At 62.3% G+C, this 17,641-nt stretch overlaps 1 protein-coding gene across 1 annotated transcript in view; it reads right to left on the bottom strand.

Annotated features, from left to right (window-relative positions):
- Nucleotides 1-17,641, bottom strand: part of CHLNCDRAFT_57723 (hypothetical protein) — a gene marked incomplete at its 5' end in the record, with an annotated part of 63,095 nt that overhangs the window by 17,203 nt on the left and 28,251 nt on the right. Inside the window, 23 exons of the mRNA XM_005847850.1 lie at nt 34-602; nt 732-947; nt 1,100-1,196; nt 1,356-2,444; nt 3,025-3,221; nt 3,346-3,481; nt 3,581-3,851; nt 3,968-4,177; nt 4,260-5,637; nt 5,780-6,391; nt 6,502-6,840; nt 6,956-7,183; nt 7,296-8,433; nt 9,615-9,904; nt 10,801-11,328; nt 11,433-11,534; nt 11,617-11,743; nt 11,863-12,098; nt 12,192-13,935; nt 14,082-14,566; nt 15,086-15,505; nt 15,601-16,208; nt 17,056-17,252. Coding sequence (XP_005847912.1) covers nt 34-602; nt 732-947; nt 1,100-1,196; nt 1,356-2,444; nt 3,025-3,221; nt 3,346-3,481; nt 3,581-3,851; nt 3,968-4,177; nt 4,260-5,637; nt 5,780-6,391; nt 6,502-6,840; nt 6,956-7,183; nt 7,296-8,433; nt 9,615-9,904; nt 10,801-11,328; nt 11,433-11,534; nt 11,617-11,743; nt 11,863-12,098; nt 12,192-13,935; nt 14,082-14,566; nt 15,086-15,505; nt 15,601-16,208; nt 17,056-17,252 — 11,217 coding nt within the window. The remainder of the gene's footprint in view (nt 1-33; nt 603-731; nt 948-1,099; nt 1,197-1,355; nt 2,445-3,024; nt 3,222-3,345; nt 3,482-3,580; nt 3,852-3,967; nt 4,178-4,259; nt 5,638-5,779; nt 6,392-6,501; nt 6,841-6,955; nt 7,184-7,295; nt 8,434-9,614; nt 9,905-10,800; nt 11,329-11,432; nt 11,535-11,616; nt 11,744-11,862; nt 12,099-12,191; nt 13,936-14,081; nt 14,567-15,085; nt 15,506-15,600; nt 16,209-17,055; nt 17,253-17,641) is intronic.

Here is a 17,641-nt window from a genome sequence, read left to right as displayed (position 1 = left end):
AAGCCATTCTAAGGCTGGGCAGCAGAGGCACACCTTGTGGAGGTGCAGGATTGGTTGCACCAGCACCGCCGCCAGCGCCTGGGCTGCATGAGCCACTCCCACCATGCCTGCCGCCGGCTCTGTGTGGCCCATGCTGGTCTTGCCGGCAGCCAGAACCACCTGCCTGGCGGCAGCTGCCCTGCTGCGTGCCGCGCCCAGCACTGCTGCCAGCGCTCCCACTTCAATGGGGTCGCCCAGCGGGGTGCCTGTGCCATGCAGCTGCACCATGGCAACAGTTGCTGCAGCCAACCCGCCCGACGACAGAGCCTGGCGCACCGCCGTCTGCTGGGCGGGGCCATTGGGCGCGGTCAGCGTGCTGCTGCGTCCATCCTGATTCACTGCGCTGCTCACCAGGCAGCACATCGCTGTCATGGTGCTGGCTGAGAGAGCATCGCTCTTCGGAGCGTCGGCCAGCTGCTGGAGCACCAGTGCGACGACAGCTTCGCCCCGCACATACCCATCTGCGGCGGCATCCAGCGTCTTGCATCGGCCATCCATGGTGAGCATGCCGGCACGGTTGAACATGGCTGAGGTGTCGGGAGTTAGGATGAGCTTCACACCGGCTGCGTTGTGGAAAACAAAACAAAATGTATGCCGCTTCTAGCTGTTTGAGTAGTTGGAAGATGTTGGTCGTACGGCACACAAGAACCCAGTGCCCCTTCACTTGCCTGTGTTTGCCGCCGTGCAGCCACCCTGTGCCATGCTGATGCGAGCCATGTGGGCCCCAACCAGGGAGGAGGAGCATGCGGTGTCCACTGCCACCGAGGGGCCCTGGAAGCCGTAGATGTAGCTCAGGCGCCCGGCAGCGACGCTGAGGGCTGAGCCAGTGGCGCTGTACGCCGAAATCTCAGCGTGCGCCCCCGCCACCTGGCTGAAGTCGGGCGTGGAGATCCCAACAAACACACCCACTGCACAGCAGGAAAAGAAAGGCAGAGCAGATCTCATGGCCAGCTGGTGTGTGAGCACCCAAACCAGGCACTTCACAACATGTGATTCGTGTGACAAACAGGGGCGGCCATCGTGGCAGGTTTTCAGGCAGATGAGTGATGCTGGACCGTACTTGCAGCAACAGAGCCCCACAGCCCCAGCCGTGCTGGCGCCAGCGACTCCTCGGTGCATTCTAGCAGGAGGCGCTGCTGAGGGTCCATTAGATTCGCCTCTGCACCAGCACCAAGCAAGCAAACCGAAGAGTCAACATACTCTCGCTACCGCAGTGCAACCATGTTGCCAAGCCCACGCCACCTCATTGGCTGCCACTGGCCAGAACAGGCAGGCATCCCCACAGAACAGGCGCCCTGCCAAACTCCACAGAGCACCCAGATCAAACGCTTGCCTGGCCCGGCGATGCTGAAGGCGGCGGCGTCAAACACGAAGGCTCCAGCCAGGAAGCCCCCAAAGCGGGCGGGCATGTCTTGGGTCAGCTGCATATCAGCGTCCCACCGGCTGGTGGGGATGCTGGCCATAGGGTCTGGCATGACTGGTGCCTCCAGGGCGCCAGCTGGCGAGCGGGTGCCCATGCCCATGACACCCAGCAGACAGACATCAGAGGGGCTCGCCACATCAACCGAGCTACAGGCGAGAGCTGCACCCTCGGCTTCCGATGCCAGTGACGGCTCAACAGCTGCCAGGCTAGCGCTGATGAACTGGGCAATGGCAGAGATGGTGGGGTAGTCGAATACCAGGGTGGAGGGCAGGCCTAATCCCAGCCTGCCCTCTAGGCTGTTGCGCAGCTCCACGGCTCCCAGGCTGTCCAGGCCTGCTGCCATAAGAGGCTCGCTGGCGCTGACACTACCTCCAATGATTGCCTTGGCAGCAGCCTCCACCTCGTCAGTGACATATGCCAGGCGCTGCTTGTCTGACATGCCAGCTGCAGGGCTGGCTGCCGCTCCAGCCGCCTTCTGCCCATGTGCATGCTCTGGTTGACCGGCAGCGCCAGCAATGCTGGCTGCCTTGAGGTGAGCAAAGCTGCTGAAGAAGAACGGCAGCTGTGGCATGCCTTGCAGGAAGGCGGGCCAGTCTACTGGCGCCATGGCCACCTGCGGTGGCACATGCAGGCCTGCCACCGCCCCCGGCTGTGCTGCTCTGGCCAACAGCAGCCCATGCAAGCCGTGCAGGCCTGAGCTGGGGGTGAGCGCACCCAGCCCAATGCTCTCCATCTTTGATGCGCTGGCAGCAGCCATACCGGCTCCCTTCCATGCGCCAAACTGCACGCTGAGCACTGGGGAACCCATCACCTGCTTGCCAGCAGCAGCTGTGTCCAGCCAGCTGTTGGCAATGCTGTAGTTGAGCTGTCCCACGGAGCCCAGCACTGCCGCTACCGAAGAGAAGAGCACGCTGTTGTGCATGGGCTGGACGCCGAGCCCGCTGTCCATGTGGCGCCAGGCGGTGGCTTTGGGGGCAAACACCTGCGAGAGGCGGCATGCGAGGGCAATCAGTTGAGCATCAGAGCTTATGCCATCTTTAGGGGTGCTAGCGCAGGCAATGTGGGGATGCAGCTGGAGTATCTTAACCCCAAGGAGCTTGCCTGGCGTATGCCTGCCAGCGTCTGGTTGGCCACCGTGGCATCAGCCAGCACGCCGCCAGCGTGCATCACGCCCGTCACGGCAGGCAATGCGCCTGCCAACACAGCCTCCACGTCGCATGCAAAGCCGGCATCTGCCTTGGTCAGCGTGACTGCTGCGGTTTGGTGGACCGACACCAAGGCAGCAGAGCTGTCGGGAGTAAAGGTGCCTGTGCGACTGACAAGGGCCAGGTGACGCAGACGCTGGCGTAGCAACCACTGGGACACAAGAGTGCCCAGCGCGCCTGCAGCAGCAGTGAGGGCACGGTCTTACTTTCGAAGTTCTTGTCCCAACAACAGGACACGCACAAGCTGGCATTTGCCAATCTGCTGCAGGACAGGCACAACAGGCGCGCACCTACGCCTCCAGTGACAAGCCAGCTGCCTGCAAGCATCTCCTGTGACTGTGCGGGCGCATGGCGCACCACCACCTTGCCCACGTGCCGCGCCTGGCTCATCTGGCGTAGCGCAGCAGGCACCGCCCCCATGCTGTGAGATATCAAGGGCAGCGGGTGCAGCTGGCTGGCAGCCAGGCCGGCAGAAATGCGCATGAGAGCGGCATGCATGGCCTCTGGAGACATGAAGTCAACGGCCAGCAGGCTGTAGGCCACGTCGGGGCGCTCTGCACAGGTCCGATGGAACAGGAAGAGTTGAACGCCAAACAAAACAGCACACGTCGGCAAGGGTTATGAGCCAGTAAGGCAGCCAGGCACATACAAGCTCCGGCCATTGCAAAAAGTGCCTACCCTGCGCCACACGAGCCGGGCTCCAGATGTCGCGCTTGCTGATCTCAACAAAGGTGGCGCCGGGCGTCAGGGTAGCCAGGGATGCGGCCACCATGCCGCTGCTGGTCAACGTGTTGAGAGCCACGTCCGCGCCACCCTGCGCTCAGAGACACCACAAATTGATTCGAGATTTATAAAATATGTTTGCTCAAGAAATAAGTCTCAACAAACACTGACAGTGTGCCTCTCCTCTTACCTCCAGGCTGACCTCATCGACAAACAGTGTGTCACGGGAGCCAACCACTTGGTGCGAACCCAGCAGCCGCAGCAGCGCCCGTTTGACTGGGCTGCCAGCAGTGGTAACAGCAGTTGCACCTGCACCACGAATGACCTGCATGGAGGCTAGGCCCACGCCGCCGGCCGCGGCGTGGACCAGCACACGGCTGCCCCTGCCAATAGAGGCAATGCGATGCAGGGCGGTGTCCGCAGTGATGAAGACGGTGGGCATGGTGGCCGCCTCCTCAAAGCTGCGCAGCAGACGCAAGGCAGGCAGATGGATTGAAGGAGCTCCTCGAGTTTAAGCAAGGACGATGAGGTTGCGTCAACCGTTAATGCCTGCCAAACCGCAAGCAGAGCTGCCCACCTGACAGAGGCAGGCATAGGCACCACCGTTTCGCTGGAGGCAATCACATGGCTGCCCAGGCTGCCGGCAGCCAAGCCAAACACAGGATCGCCGGGCCCAGCAATAACGGTATCGCCATGCTTGACTTGGCCATGCAGCACGATGGCGGCACAGTCGCCGCCAGGCGGACCGGGGTCGCCTGGGTACATGCCTAGCACGTTGAGCACATCCCTGTGGCAAATGGGGGTCGGTGGACGGCGGTTGATCCCACGAAGAACAGCCCGCCATGTCCCAAAACAGCTAGTTTGCACACCTGAAGTTGATGCCCACTGCCTGGACTGCCACCAGCACCTCGCCAGGTGCCAGCTTCCTGCCTGCCTCCACCGGCAGCGGAATCAAGCTGTTCAAGCTGCCACGCGGCACCGGGAACAGGTGGTAGGGACCCAGCTGCTCAAGTGCCGCCGACTTGAGCAGCAGGGGGGCGAGACAAGCACCGCTGCGGTCTGCTGCGCCGAATGCATCCGTCAGCTCGGCAATGCTGCCCTCCAGCCGCACCAGAGCAGCGTAACCTGCCCTGTGCCCTTCTGGCAGCTGCGAATCGGCGTTGCGGGCACTCCAGCTGGTCTGAGGCACTTCCTGGTTCAGAGTTTTGACAAGTCCCACCAAGGCAGCCGCAGCCGTGGTTCTGCCTGTAGCGCTATCGCCAGCGGCAGCGCTGGCTGGCAGCAGGGCACCGCCCACAGTCTGCAGCTGCACAGCCGCAGGTACTCCGCTTTTAAGCATCCTCTGGACCGAGGCAATGGCTGATGCTGCCGCCGCTGCGGGATCTCCCTTGTCGGTGGCTGCCAGGCGCCACAGCGTCCCGCCACTGCTGTCACCACCTGCTGTTGCAAGCGCAACAGGCTCCGTCACCCTCCAGGCCACCTCATACAGGCACTCGGTGCGCCCTGCTGTCGCCAGCTTGCCACCAGCGGTAGCAGCAGGGCCGGCGCTGGCCTGGGCCTTGCCCATGGACTTGGCAGTGAGGGCCGAGATGACACACAGCTGGCGCTCGTTGCTGCCACTGCTGCCCAGCCGGGAGTCGCTGCTGACACTGCCCTTTGGCGCTAGCACAGGCACCGTGGCTGCCCACGCCGTGCTGCCGGGGGCGGCGCTTTCAAGGTCTGCTGCCGCAGGCGACACTCGAAGGGCAGCCAGGCCAGCTGGCACATACACCTCCGTGCTGCCGGGTGCCTTGAAAACCTGGCCCAGCTGCAGGAAGCAGTCAAAGGGGGCAGGATCCATACAGAGCCCACTGCGGCCAGTGTCAATCAGCAGCGTGGCAACTGCGGCCGCCTTGCTGGTGCCACCAGCGGGCTTCACAATGGCTGCCAGCATGACTGAGCTGCCGCCAGCAGCTGTTCCTTCCTTGGTGCTAGCGCCAGCTGCCGAAGACAAGCTGTTCGCCATGCTGGCTGCCGTGGCTGTCACATGCACTGCCCTAGCACTGCTGGCAAGTGGGGCCAATGAAGCAATCTCAACAAAGCCAGTTGGCACTACCACACAGCACTCTATCACCGTACCGCCGCCGCTAGTTGGCAGCAGCAGTGGGGCTGGAATGGCTGCTCCCGCCAGTACTGCCTGCTCGTGCAGGGCAGAATCAGGGCTGAGGGTCCTCAGCGCTGCAACATTCAGCTCAAAGTAGCCCGAACCTGCAGCATCACAGTACGGGAGAAGCTTGCAGATACAGCAGGGCACGCCTCAGCAGCTCCAACTTGCCAAAAAGTGTTTGTATTAGTACACCATGCAAAGCATTGAGTTGGAGAGTCCGCAAGCAGGCGCAGACAGACTCACCTGGGAAGATGGCCTTGCCCATGACCTGGTGGTCCCACAGAAATGCCAGGCTGGCGGCTGCCAGCTCAGCGTGAAACAGCACACGCTTGTGAGAGGCGCCACCTGTCACTGATGCAGCGGCAGTGATGAGCAGGTGTGCTGGTGGCAGCACATAGTGGCGCTTGTGCTGCCAGGCGGGCAGCAGCAGACCACCCTGCAGTGTTGTCGCTAGGTCCTCGCCTGCCGGGGCAGCAGCCGCCAACAGTGCATGGGCATTGGTACCCTGGAAAGCAAAGGCGCTAGTGCCCCAAGTGCAAGCTTGAGTGGCACCCGCCGCCGCCGGTCCCCCACCACCCTGCTTGGGCAGCAGCGCCGCGGCAATGCCCCCCGTGCCTAGCTGCTGCTCCAGAGTGTTAGTGACGTAAGGATTGACGCTCCGCAGGTGCAGCAGCGGCAGGGTGAGTGCCTGGGTGGCTGCCGCGTGGGCAAACAGTAGGCCAGCCAGGCCTGCTGCTGGCTCCGCATGTCCCACCCACGACTTGCTGGCTGCGAGGACCAGCGTCTGCTGACGTGACGCCTCGCTGTACACCGCCAGGGCGGCGCCCACCTCAATGGGGTCGCCCAGTGGGGTGCCTGCGGGCAGGGATGCAGGACGGACCATTTTGATCAAAATCGCATCCTGCAAACGAAGCCACAGGTTGGTATTACTGCCGACCACCATCCCCAACAACAAGCAGGCGCACCTGTGCCGTGCATCGACAAGCCGCCCACTGCTGCCTGCGTTATTGCTGCGCTGAGCATGGCAGCGCGGATGACCTCCTGCTGCGCCGGTCCGTTGGGCGCCGTCAGGCTGCTGCTGCGCCCATCCTGATTGACGGCACTACCAAGGATGAGCACAGCTGGCACAGGGCCAGGGCTAGCAGCTGCCACCTCGGCAGTGGCCAGCACAACAGTGACCACCGTTTCACCACGCACATAGCCATCGGCAGCGGCATCCAGCGCGCGGCAGCGGCCGTGGGGCGACAGCATGCTGGCTGTCCAGACGTAAGATGTGGAGGCGGAGGTGGCCTGGATGTGAATGCCTGCAAGGAGGGCACGTAGCATGTTTGCGAATTTGCTCGTGGTGGAACGCTGGCCTTGTTGCTGAGAGGAATGGATAGTCAGTTGTGCAGCACGGGTGCTTGGAGATCAGCTCACCAGAGGCGTATGAAGCCCTTGCCTCGCCAGTCTGGAGGCCCTTGGCAGCCATGTGCAGGCCCACCAGGGAGGCCGAGCACGCTGTGTCCACGCTGATGCTGGGGCCGCTCAGTCCAAATACATATGACAGGCGGCCACAGGCAACAGAGAGTGCAGAGGAGGTGGCGTGGTACACACCACGCTCAGCATGCCGCGCCACCAGGCTGCCATAGTCCGAGGAGGCAATACCTGCAGGCCGAAAAAAACTGGCAAGTTGATAAATAGCTGAACAATGGTGAACAAAGTGGTTAAACACAAATAAAAATGTTGGTGCGTGCCAGAGGCAGGGAAGGGGACCTACCAACATAGACGCCACGAGTGCGCATGGGCGCCAGGGCTGCATCAGCAGGTGCTGACAGCAGCGCCTCTCCCACACTTTCCAGCAGCAGGCGTTGCTGTGGGTCCATGAGAGCAGCTTCGGCGTCGGGCGTGGCAAAGGCGGCGGTATCAAAGGCGGCGATGCCAGCCAGGTAACCGCCGAAACGTGCCGCCAAAGGGTCTGCCTCCACATCCCAGCGGTCAAACGGCACCAGGCGCACAGGGTCAATACCCATGGTGGCTGAAGCCAGGTGGTTCAGAGCGCCATGTGGCGAACGCCAGCTGGTACCCAGCATCGCCACTGTAGCGGTGCCGGAAGCAGGCACTGCTGCAATGAGTGCCCCTCTCAGGCCAAAGGAAGAGGCGCCGAGCGCCGAGGAGCTGCCAGCTGGCGCGACCTGGCTGAGTTTGCCGGTCAAGAACTCGGTCAAAGCGGCCACAGTGGGGTAGTCAAAAACAAGCGTGGAGGGCAGCTTCAGACCCAGCTGCCTCTCAAGGCTGCTCTGCAACTCCACAGCGCCCAGGCTGTCCAGGCCTGCCGCCATGAGAGGCTCGCCGGCACCGACATCAGTGCCGAGGATGCCTCGCACCGCTTCCCGCACAGCTGCCTCAACTGTGGCAGCATCCACAGCTGGCAGGCTTGAGGTTGCAGCAGCTGTCTTGGTCATGCTGCCATCTGTCCCATCTGTGACATATGGGGCAAATAGCTCGGGCAGCGGCTTGCGGGCAGCAGCCACAAACTGTGGCCAGCGGAAGGGCACCGCTGCCAGCACAGGGCCGCTAGAGGTGCTGCCAGCGACAGCCACTGCCAGGGCCTGCAGACCGGAGCTGATGGGAATGAGCCCCAAGCCCAAGCGCTCCAGCCTGGAAGCTGTGGAGGCATCGTTGGTCGCCATGCCGGCGCCTGCCCAGGCGCCCCACTGCACGCTGGTGGCGACAGTGCCAGCCTGCTGCGCATGTTGAGCCGCAGCATCCATGGCCCCATTAGCTGCGCTGTAGTTGGCCTGGCCAGGGGAACCCAGCAGAGCTGCCACTGAGGAGAACAGGAGCTGCAAAGATAGCGGCACAGCAGCCGCCTGCTGGCTGAGGTTGCATAGCGCAGTGTGCTTGGGTGCCGCCACCTGCATCATAAAGCACGCATAGACAAAGGCATTTGACTCCCAAAGGCGGTATGGTGTGGACGTCAGCACGGTGTTGATGGCATGCGCGCAGCTTCTCTTGCCTGCCGGATGCCCGCCAATGTCTGGTTGGGAAGCGTGGAATCCGCCAGCACGCCGCCTGCATGCATGATCCCTCGGATGCTGCTGCCGGTAGTCAGCAGCGCTTCGACATCCGCAACCAGAGCAGCATCCACCTTGCTGCTGCTGATGCTGCTGGCTGGACTGGCATCGGCATACAGCTGCTGTTGCTGATGTAGCACAGTGTCTGGCACACCACCGGTCCGGCTCAATAGCAGCACCGACTGGGCGCCCTGCTGTAGCAGCCAGAGAGCGACATAACCTCCAAGCACGCCAGAGCCGCCAGTGACAATAAAGCTGTCGTGGCCGCTGCCTGTGGCACCCTCAGCAATGCCGCTGCCTGCTGCAGAACGCTTTGGCAGGAGTCGTGGCAGGAAAGAGGCGCCGCTGCTGATGGCCACCCCATGCGCGTCACTGCCCCTGGTGCTGGAGAGCCGTTCAATTTCCACAGACAGCATCCATGGTGCTGCCGTCTGGCTGGTCGCGGATGCGCGTGTGATGCTGGATACGGCCAAAGACATGGCCGGCGCCTCGTGTGCCAGGGCCTTGAGCACACCCTGCAATGCTGCTGCCCCTCCTGCCGCCTCTATTGCACCTGGAGTGGGGGCGGGCATCAGGCTCCCTGCCAAGTCAGCTGAAATGCTGCCTGCTGCCTGCTTGAGAACTGCTTGAGCAACTGAGATGGCCTCAGCAGCTCCACTTCTTTTCCCTCCTGCCAGCACCAATCCATTGGCACTTGCAGCTGAGCAGGTGTCGATTGGTGCCGCTGCCTCCCAAAAGATGCTGTACAGCATGCCTGCTGGCCGCATGTCAACCTGAACAGCAGCGGCTGCAGGGGCATGCTGCTGCGTCACACCCACGAGGGGAGTGTCCGTGATGCCCCGAAGCTGCACTGCTAAGGCACCGTTGTCGCTCCCTATTTGTGTGCTGCTACTGCTAGCACTGGCAAGCCTGGAGTGAGAGCCCAAGGCAGCCGCCCCGCCCAATAGCACCGCTTCCACAGCTGCTGCCAGCTGGCCTGCATCTCCCATCTGCAGGGCAGCATCCAGCACTGCCGGCCCCACTGCCACAGTCTGCAGCAGGCTGCAGGTTTCTGCCTCCAGAAATGCTACCACACCAGCTGCAGGCGCAACCGATGGCCGATTGGCCCCCAGCAGAGCGGCGAATGCCTGGCGGCTGGTGCCCTGGCTGGTGCGAAGCAGCGATGTCTTGCCAGCTGCGATGGCTGTGCTGGTCAGTCGACCGCTGCCGCACTGCCTGTCAGTGATGCTGCCGCCATTAACAAGCACCGCATCAAAAGTGCCTGCCGAAGGAGCCATCGCCACTTGCAGCACTTCTGCCTGCGTGCTGGTGGCTGCGATAGCATTGGAAAAGGACAGGCTGCTCAGAGTCTTAAGATTGCCGTTGCCTAGTGCGGCCAGCTGGGCAAAAGGTAAAGGTAAAGGTGGGGAAGAGCCTCCACAAGCTTCACTTCCCGGTTTTAACGTCTAGCTTTAGACCATTATTTGATCTGCCCGACGCGCCAAGTGCAGTACCCCCCACTAGTAGTGAATGGGTCCCGGGGAGGCCTGTGCCGAAGCCTTGGCGATTCTATTAGGCGTTCCCGAAGGAATTGGCTTGGATTGGCGCTGAGCCGGTCAGCTATGCCGCGTTTGTCCTCACAAAGTTTCGACATGGGAGGAATCGAACCTGTGCCCTCTCGGAGGGTTTAGACACTAGCTCCAGCGCCTTCAAAGAAGGCCTTTCTTAGCCGGTGGGCAGCAGCCTCAGAGGCAGCCTCAATGACAAATCCAGCAGTCACAACCCCTGTGCTGCCTCCCACTGTCAGCTGCAGAAGGGTTGCTGCTGCTGGTGTCTGCAAGCAGGCAGCAAACACGGCAAGCCGGCTGCCACCCCGTACTGCCTGCACCAGATCGTACTGTGGCGGCAGCAGCCAGAAGCTGCTGCGCTGCCACAGACCACTAATTGACCGGCTGATGCCGCTGCCTGCCTCTGTAGCTGCCAACAGGGCGTGAGCATTGGTTCCTTGGAAAGCAAAGGAGCTGACGCCGCTGACTGCCATCCCAGCCGGCAGCGCGCCGAGCTGACGTGGCAGACTCCACCTGCCCTTGCCCGGCTGCAGAACTGGGGTGATGTAAGAGTTGGCTGCACAAACGAGGAAACCAGAGATCAGATATTGCATTAGAAGGTAAAACAAGGGCAGGCGATCAACTCAAGGAATTTGCATGCGTGGATGGGACCATTGCTTACTTGTGTGCAGGTGGAGGACCGGGAGGGAGGCTCTCAAAGCCACTGCCAAGTGGGCATGTCCCAGCCCCATGACGCCAGCAGCTGGCTCAGAATGGCCGATCAGCGACTTGCCCGCCATTAGAGCTGTTGGCGCACCGTTAGGCTGGAATGCCGCAGATGCCACCATCACTGCCGCCAGGGCGCCAACCTCGATTGGGTCACCCAACGAGGTGCCTGTGCCATGCAGCTGCACGGCGCTAACCGCGCTAGATGCCATGCCCGCAATAGACAGTGCGGCACGCATGACATCCTGCTGCGCCGGCCCATTGGGCGCTGTCAGCCCACTGCTGCGGCCGTCTTGATTGACTGCGCTGCCCACCAGCACTGCTGCAGCCCGCTGCTGCCGCAGCTTTCCTTCCAAAAGCAGCTCCAGGAGCATGGACCCAGCAGCCTCAGCCCGCACATAGCCGTCGGCGACGGCATCCAGAGTCTTGCACCTCCCATCTGCTGCCAGCATACCTGACTTGCGGAAGGCTACAGACACAGTCTCTGCAACAGGCCCAGCACGGAGTCTGTGTCGCACACTTTGCACGACACATGCGGTTGAAGGGTGTCCTATCAGCCACCTCTTACACACCGCCCTGCTCTCGTACCTGATAGCATGAGGTTTGCACCGCTGTTGGCCGCCTTGCTGATGTTGCCCAGCAGCAGGCTGTTGAAAGCCATGTGCAGGCTGAGCAGAGAGGAGGAGCATGCTGCACAAATGCGGGAAGTAGTAGGTTCCACGGCTTTAAGTGACCAAGCCATCAAGGCAAATCCACCCAAGCGCTACCCTACCTGTGTCAGCTGTCATCGCGGCCCCGCTGAGGCCAAACGTGTAGCTGATGCGGCCACTGGCCACACTGTGGGCTGTGCCCGTTGCATTGTAACCCGACACATGCGTTGGAGTGTACTTTGCCATCAGCTGCGGAAGGAGGATGGGAAATGGCTCAGCGATTGGGGGACAGCAGCGGCCGGAAGCATGCATAATGCAAGCATGTGTTGACAAGATGCCCTCCACATCAGCAACAGTAGCTTGCTCACCTTGAGATAGTCAACTGTTGAAAGGCCAACAAACACGCCAACATCCCGACGGACAGATGCGTCCAGGCCAGGTCTCCCAGCCTGGGCAACCAGCAGCTCGCCAACGGTTTCCAGCAGCAGGCGCTGTTGAGGGTCCATGAGCAGCGCCTCAGCATCCGAGGTAGCAAAGGCGGCTGCGTCAAACATGTCGGCAGCCAGGAACGTGCCAAACCGAACAGGAAGGCCACCAAACAGGTCTGCGGTGATCAAGAAGTAAGTGGCAGGGTCAGCGTCAATCTTCCCAGTTCCATGCCGGGCCAAGTCAGCTAGATAGCATGCTCCTTACACACCGACATGTGCCTCCAGGTCCCAACGACTGGCGGGCACCATCTGCACTGCGTCCAAGGGACGGATGCTAGCAAACGCATCCGCCGGTGCCCGGACAACCATGCCAGTGACGGCAACCACTTTGCGGGCATGGTGAACTGGGAGAACCACGCCGGCTGGCTGCGTGCAGCCAGCAGCCTCCTCATCCCAGCTGTAGCTGGCATCGCTCCTGCTGTACGTGTCTGTCTCAGATGCTGAGTCGGCCGCTGCTGCCAGCTCACTGAGCCCAGCACCAGGTTGAACCTTGCTGGCAAGGAAGCCCGCCATGGCTGCCATTGTGGGATAGTCAAACACCAAAGTTGTAGGCAGCTCCAGCCCAAGCTTGCCCTCCAGGCTGTTGCGCAGCTCAACTGAAGATAAACTGTCCAGGCCAGCTGCCATAAGAGGCTGCTGCGAATCAATGTCTGCGCTGCCCAGCACGGCTGCCACCGCATCCTGCACCTGCTGCAGCATTAGGGCCTGGTGAGACCTTGGCGACATAGCAGCCTGTTGGCCTGCCCCAACTGCAATGTGGGCAGCCCGGCATGAAGTTGCCTTGCGCCGCCTGCGGCGTGGTGCCTGTGGCGGCGCAGAGTCCTCGCTGTCCTCACTGGCGGCGACCTCAGAGCTGCTGCCATCCTCTAATGCTGCCTCAGTTGCCGTCCCTGCCGCTGGCTGGATCTTGCTGGCAAGGAAGCCTGCCAACGCTGCCATTGTGGGGTAATCAAACACCAAAGTTGTAGGCAGCTCCAGGCCAAGCTTGCCCTCCAAGCTGTTGCGCAGCTCAACGGAGGACAGGCTGTCCAAGCCGGCAGCCATGAGCAGCTGCTGTGGATCTATGTCCGCGCTGCCCAGCACAGCTGCCACCGCCTCTTGCACCTGCTGCAGCATGAAGGCCCGGTGAGATTTTGGCGAGGCAGGGGCATCGCCCAGTCCTGTTGCCCTTGGAGGTGCATGGTGCCTGCGGCGGCGCTTGTGTGAGGTATCAGGGCTGCGGCTGCGGGAAATGCGAGGGACAACATCATGTGTCATTCCTGCTCCATCGCTGTCGTCTCCACTATCCGATGAGGTATCTGGCGCCTTAGCAACAGCACTCGCGCCAGGCTGGATCTTGCTGGCCAGGAAGCCTGCCAACGCTGCCATTGTGGGGTAATCAAACACCAAAGTTGTAGGCAGCTCCAGGCCAAGCTTGCCCTCCAAGCTGTTGCGCAGCTCAACGGAGGACAGGCTGTCCAAGCCGGCAGCCATGAGCGGCTGCTGTGGATCTATGTCCGCGCTGCCCAGCACAGCTGCCACCGCCTCTTGCACCTGCTGAAGCATGAAGGCCTCGTGCTCTGCTGATCTCGTGCTGCCTACTGCAGCGGCCAGGGTTCTGCTGCTTCCGCCTGGCGCACGCTGCTTCCTGTTGGTACGCATGCGTGGTGCGGCTGTCCGAGGCGGCTGCACTGCCATGGGGGCCACCCGATCAGCAAACGCGCCAAACATGGCGGGCGGCAGGCTCTTGAACTGTTGCTGGATGAAAGTAGGCCAGCGGATGGGCACAGCCGCTGCCTGTGCTGGCACAGCCGCCACTGCCAGCAGCATCAGTCCCTCAAGGGCAGCCAACCCAGAGTCGGTCTCCACCAAGCCCAGGCCAATGCGCTCGACGCGAGCCCTGGTGGAGGCGTCGTGCCCAGCCATGCCAGAGCCAGCCCACGCGCCCCACTGCACGCTGCTGCTGGGCAGGCCCTGCAAGGCAGATGTGTGTGCAGATGCAGCTGGGTAGGGCTTGGGTTCAAGGGAAGGCCGGAGGCACATGTTGCCTGAACAAGGTAAGGCAGGCACGTAACTGTGCACACATGTACAAGCGACAGGAGATGGCCAGGAGCACGCACCTCGGCCTGCGCTGACTGGGACATGGCATCCAGCGCTGCATTGGCCGCGCTGTAGTTGGCCTGGCCAGGAGAGCCCAGCAGGGCCGCGATGGATGAGAAGAGGAGCTGGATGCTGCCAGGCTGCCAGCCATAGGCGCCACCCAGCCGCTCGAGAGCGGCCACCTTGGGTGCCCAGGCTGTGCGCAGCCCCTTGAGGCTCTGATTGCCTAGCATGGCATCTGCCAGCACGCCGCTGGCATGCAGAATGCCAGCCACTGCCGCCCTTGGCGCGTAGCTGCCACTGCCATTCATGCTTCCAGCCAGCAGCAGGCCCGCGTCCTCTGCCGCTGCCGCATCCGCACTCGTCATGCTCAGCAGCCCAGCAAAGCTGCCTGCCACCAGGCCCGCCAGGTTGCCGCTGCTGGCACTGACATCGGCCGAGAAGCGACCCGTCCTGCCGGTGGCATGCACCTGGCTGCGGCTAAGAAAGGCCTTCTTTGAAGGCGCTGGAGCTAGTGTCTAAACCCTCCGAGAGGGCACAGGTTCGATTCCTCCCATGTCGAAACTTTGTGAGGACAAACGCGGCATAGCTGACCGGCTCAGCGCCAATCCAAGCCAATTCCTTCGGGAACGCCTAATAGAATCGCCAAGGCTTCGGCACAGGCCTCCCCGGGACCCATTCACTACTAGTGGGGGGTACTGCACTTGGCGCGTCGGGCAGATCAAATAATGGTCTAAAGCTAGACGTTAAAACCGGGAAGTGAAGCTTGTGGAGGCTCTTCCCCACCTTTATGTCCGCGGCTAAGAAAGGCCTTCTTTGAAGGCGCTGGAGCTAGTGTCTAAACCCTCCGAGAGGGCACAGGTTCGATTCCTCCCATGTCGAAACTTTGTGAGGACAAACGCGGCATAGCTGACCGGCTCAGCGCCAATCCAAGCCAATTCCTTCGGGAACGCCTAATAGAATCGCCAAGGCTTCGGCACAGGCCTCCCCGGGACCCATTCACTACTAGTGGGGGGTACTGCACTTGGCGCGTCGGGCAGATCAAATAATGGTCTAAAGCTAGACGTTAAAACCGGGAAGTGAAGCTTGTGGAGGCTCTTCCCCACCTTTACCTTTACCTTTACCTGCAGCTTGCTGTGCTGTGCCACCCAGGCAGCAGTCAGCGAACCCAGTGTGCCGAGGCCGCCAGTGACAATGATGACTCTGGCTGGCTCTGCTCTGGTGATCTGTGTGGTAGGAGCTCGTACCACAATCTTGCCCACATGGCGTGCCTGGCTCATCTGGCGCAGCGCTGCCTGCACCACCGACAGGCTGTGGGCCACCTGTGGGAGGGGCTGCAGCACGCCAGAAGCCAGCTGGCTGCTGAGACGGGACAAGGAGGTGTTGACCGCCAGTGGAGGCAGGAAGTCCACGGCAACCAGCGAGTACGCGACGTCGGGGCGCTCTGTGGGAGGGGATACCACATGGTGGGGAGTGATGGAGCATTCAAACAAGAGCCAACCCTTGCCATCCAGCACGGAGACCAATCATCCTCCCTACCCTGTGCGACGCGCGCCGGGCTCCAGATGTCGCGCTTGCTGATCTCCACAAACCGGCCGCCGGTGCTCAGCGCCGCCAGTGATCCCGCCACCATGCCGCTGCTGGTCAGGCTGTTGAGCACCACACTGGCGACCCCAACCTCTGCCAGCTCGCTCACAAAAATGCTGTCCCGAGAGCCCAGCACCTGGCTGGGGCCCAGCGAGCGGACCAGCGCCCGCTTGTTGCTGCTGCCGGCCGTAGCGACAGTGACGCCACCCAGGGCTGCCACCATCTGAATGGCTGCAATGCCCACGCCTCCGGCAGCGGCGTGCACCAACACCCGGTCGCCAGGGCGCACCACGGTGTTCTCCCGGAAGGCGTTGTCGACGGTGATGAAGACAGTGGGGGTGGTGGCCGACTCCTCATAGCCCAGGTTGGAAGGCATGAGGACCACTGTGTCTGCGTGGGCATGCACGTGGCTACCCAGGCTGCCAGCTGCAAGCCCGAACACAGCATCGCCAGGCCGCAGCTGATTCACGCCAGGGCCGACAGCCACCACCACACCCGAGCTGTCTGCTCCTGGTGGGCCAGGGTTTCCCGGGTACATACCCAGCACGTTAAGCAGGTCTCTGCACAAGCAATCGCATGACGTTTTCATCAATCAGTGACTGCACCAATCAAGTCACACACAGAACAATGCGGGGGGACCGGTGGGGGGGGGGGGGTGGGGGGGGTACCAACAGGAATGGCTGCACCAAGCTTCAACTGACCAGAAATTAATGCCCACTGCTTTAACTGCCATTCCCGGCCTGGAGCCACAATCGTGGTGGCACAGGTTCAGGCTTGAGGCCACTCAGTGCTCCGCGGGGCCGGGGCATCAGGTGGAAGGCTGTTATGCTGCTTCGGGCCTTGGCTGGCAGCAGGGCTGCAAGATGGTGCACGCCGCTGCGCTGTGCTGCGCCATAGGCGTCTGCGCTCGGGGCTGTGCCAGCCGGCAGGAAGCCCAGCTGCGTGCCTGGACAATCAGCGGCAGCTGGCGCCACCTTGTCGGCATCCAAGCTGCCGAACCGTTGGCTCTGATACTCAAGAGCCAGTGTGCGCATGAGGCCAGGCAGGCCGCCATTCGTGGCAAGGCAAGCAGCGCGGCCACCAGCAGCTGAGGGAGCGCCCACAACAGCTGGCAGCGCAGTAGCAGTGTTAAGCTGGGCTCCGCCCAGGCTGTCCAGCGGAGCGGCTTGCAGGGCCGCCATGGCACCTGCTGCCGTTTCGGTGCCGCCATGAGTCAGCAGCCGCACAGTGTTGGCGACTGGCACACGTGATGCCACAGCTGCCAGCGTAGCAGGCTCTGCCGCTGGCCAGCTGACCTCATACAGCAGTTCCTCGGCAGTTGCTGATGTCGACGCTGGCAAGCCTACTGCCGGCGTCCTGGCCGCTGCTGCCGTAGCCAGCTTGCTCAAGGGCTTCAATTCAAGGGACCTGATGCCCACGCCAAAGCCACCAGCAGGCTCCATCAGCCAATAGTCAACCAGTGATGGGGCATCTGCTGCCGTGGCAGCGCCTTGCTGCCTGCTGGCTGCCGCCAGCTGGGGCGCCGCAAGCCGTTCGGGTGTCAGAAGACATGCCAGGGCGGCAGGCACCTTCAGGGCGCTGCTTATAGCAGCAGCAGCTGCCAGCTGGAGGCAGCTGTCCAGAGCAGCGGGGTGGAAGTGGGAGGTGCCATCACAGGCGGCATTGTCAATGCTGGCCTGAGCCGCTTGCTGCACTGGACCAGCTGATGAGACAGCTGCCACGAGTGCACGCTGTGCCAGCTGACTGGGAGAGCAAGCATTTCGGTCGGAAGCGTCACCAACCGCTGTTGGAGCGATAGAGTACAGGCTGAAGCAAACAGCGGCGCTGCCGCTAAGGTGCGGCTGCTTGAAGGCGGCAGGCGAGGAGGACACAACCACCGCCCCTGTTGCCAGCCGGAGGCTGGAACGCAGCACCACCGGCGCCTGCTGCTTTAGCTGCTGCCGCGCTGGCAGCTGGAGTGGTGCAACACATGCTGGCAGCCGTCTGGGCCACG

This window comes from Chlorella variabilis, assembly GCF_000147415.1.
Source record: "Chlorella variabilis unplaced genomic scaffold CHLNCscaffold_9, whole genome shotgun sequence".
Classification (NCBI taxonomy): Eukaryota; Viridiplantae; Chlorophyta; class Trebouxiophyceae; order Chlorellales; family Chlorellaceae; genus Chlorella; species Chlorella variabilis.
Note: the sequence above shows the minus strand (reverse complement) of the source record. Positions and strands in the feature narration are given on the sequence as shown.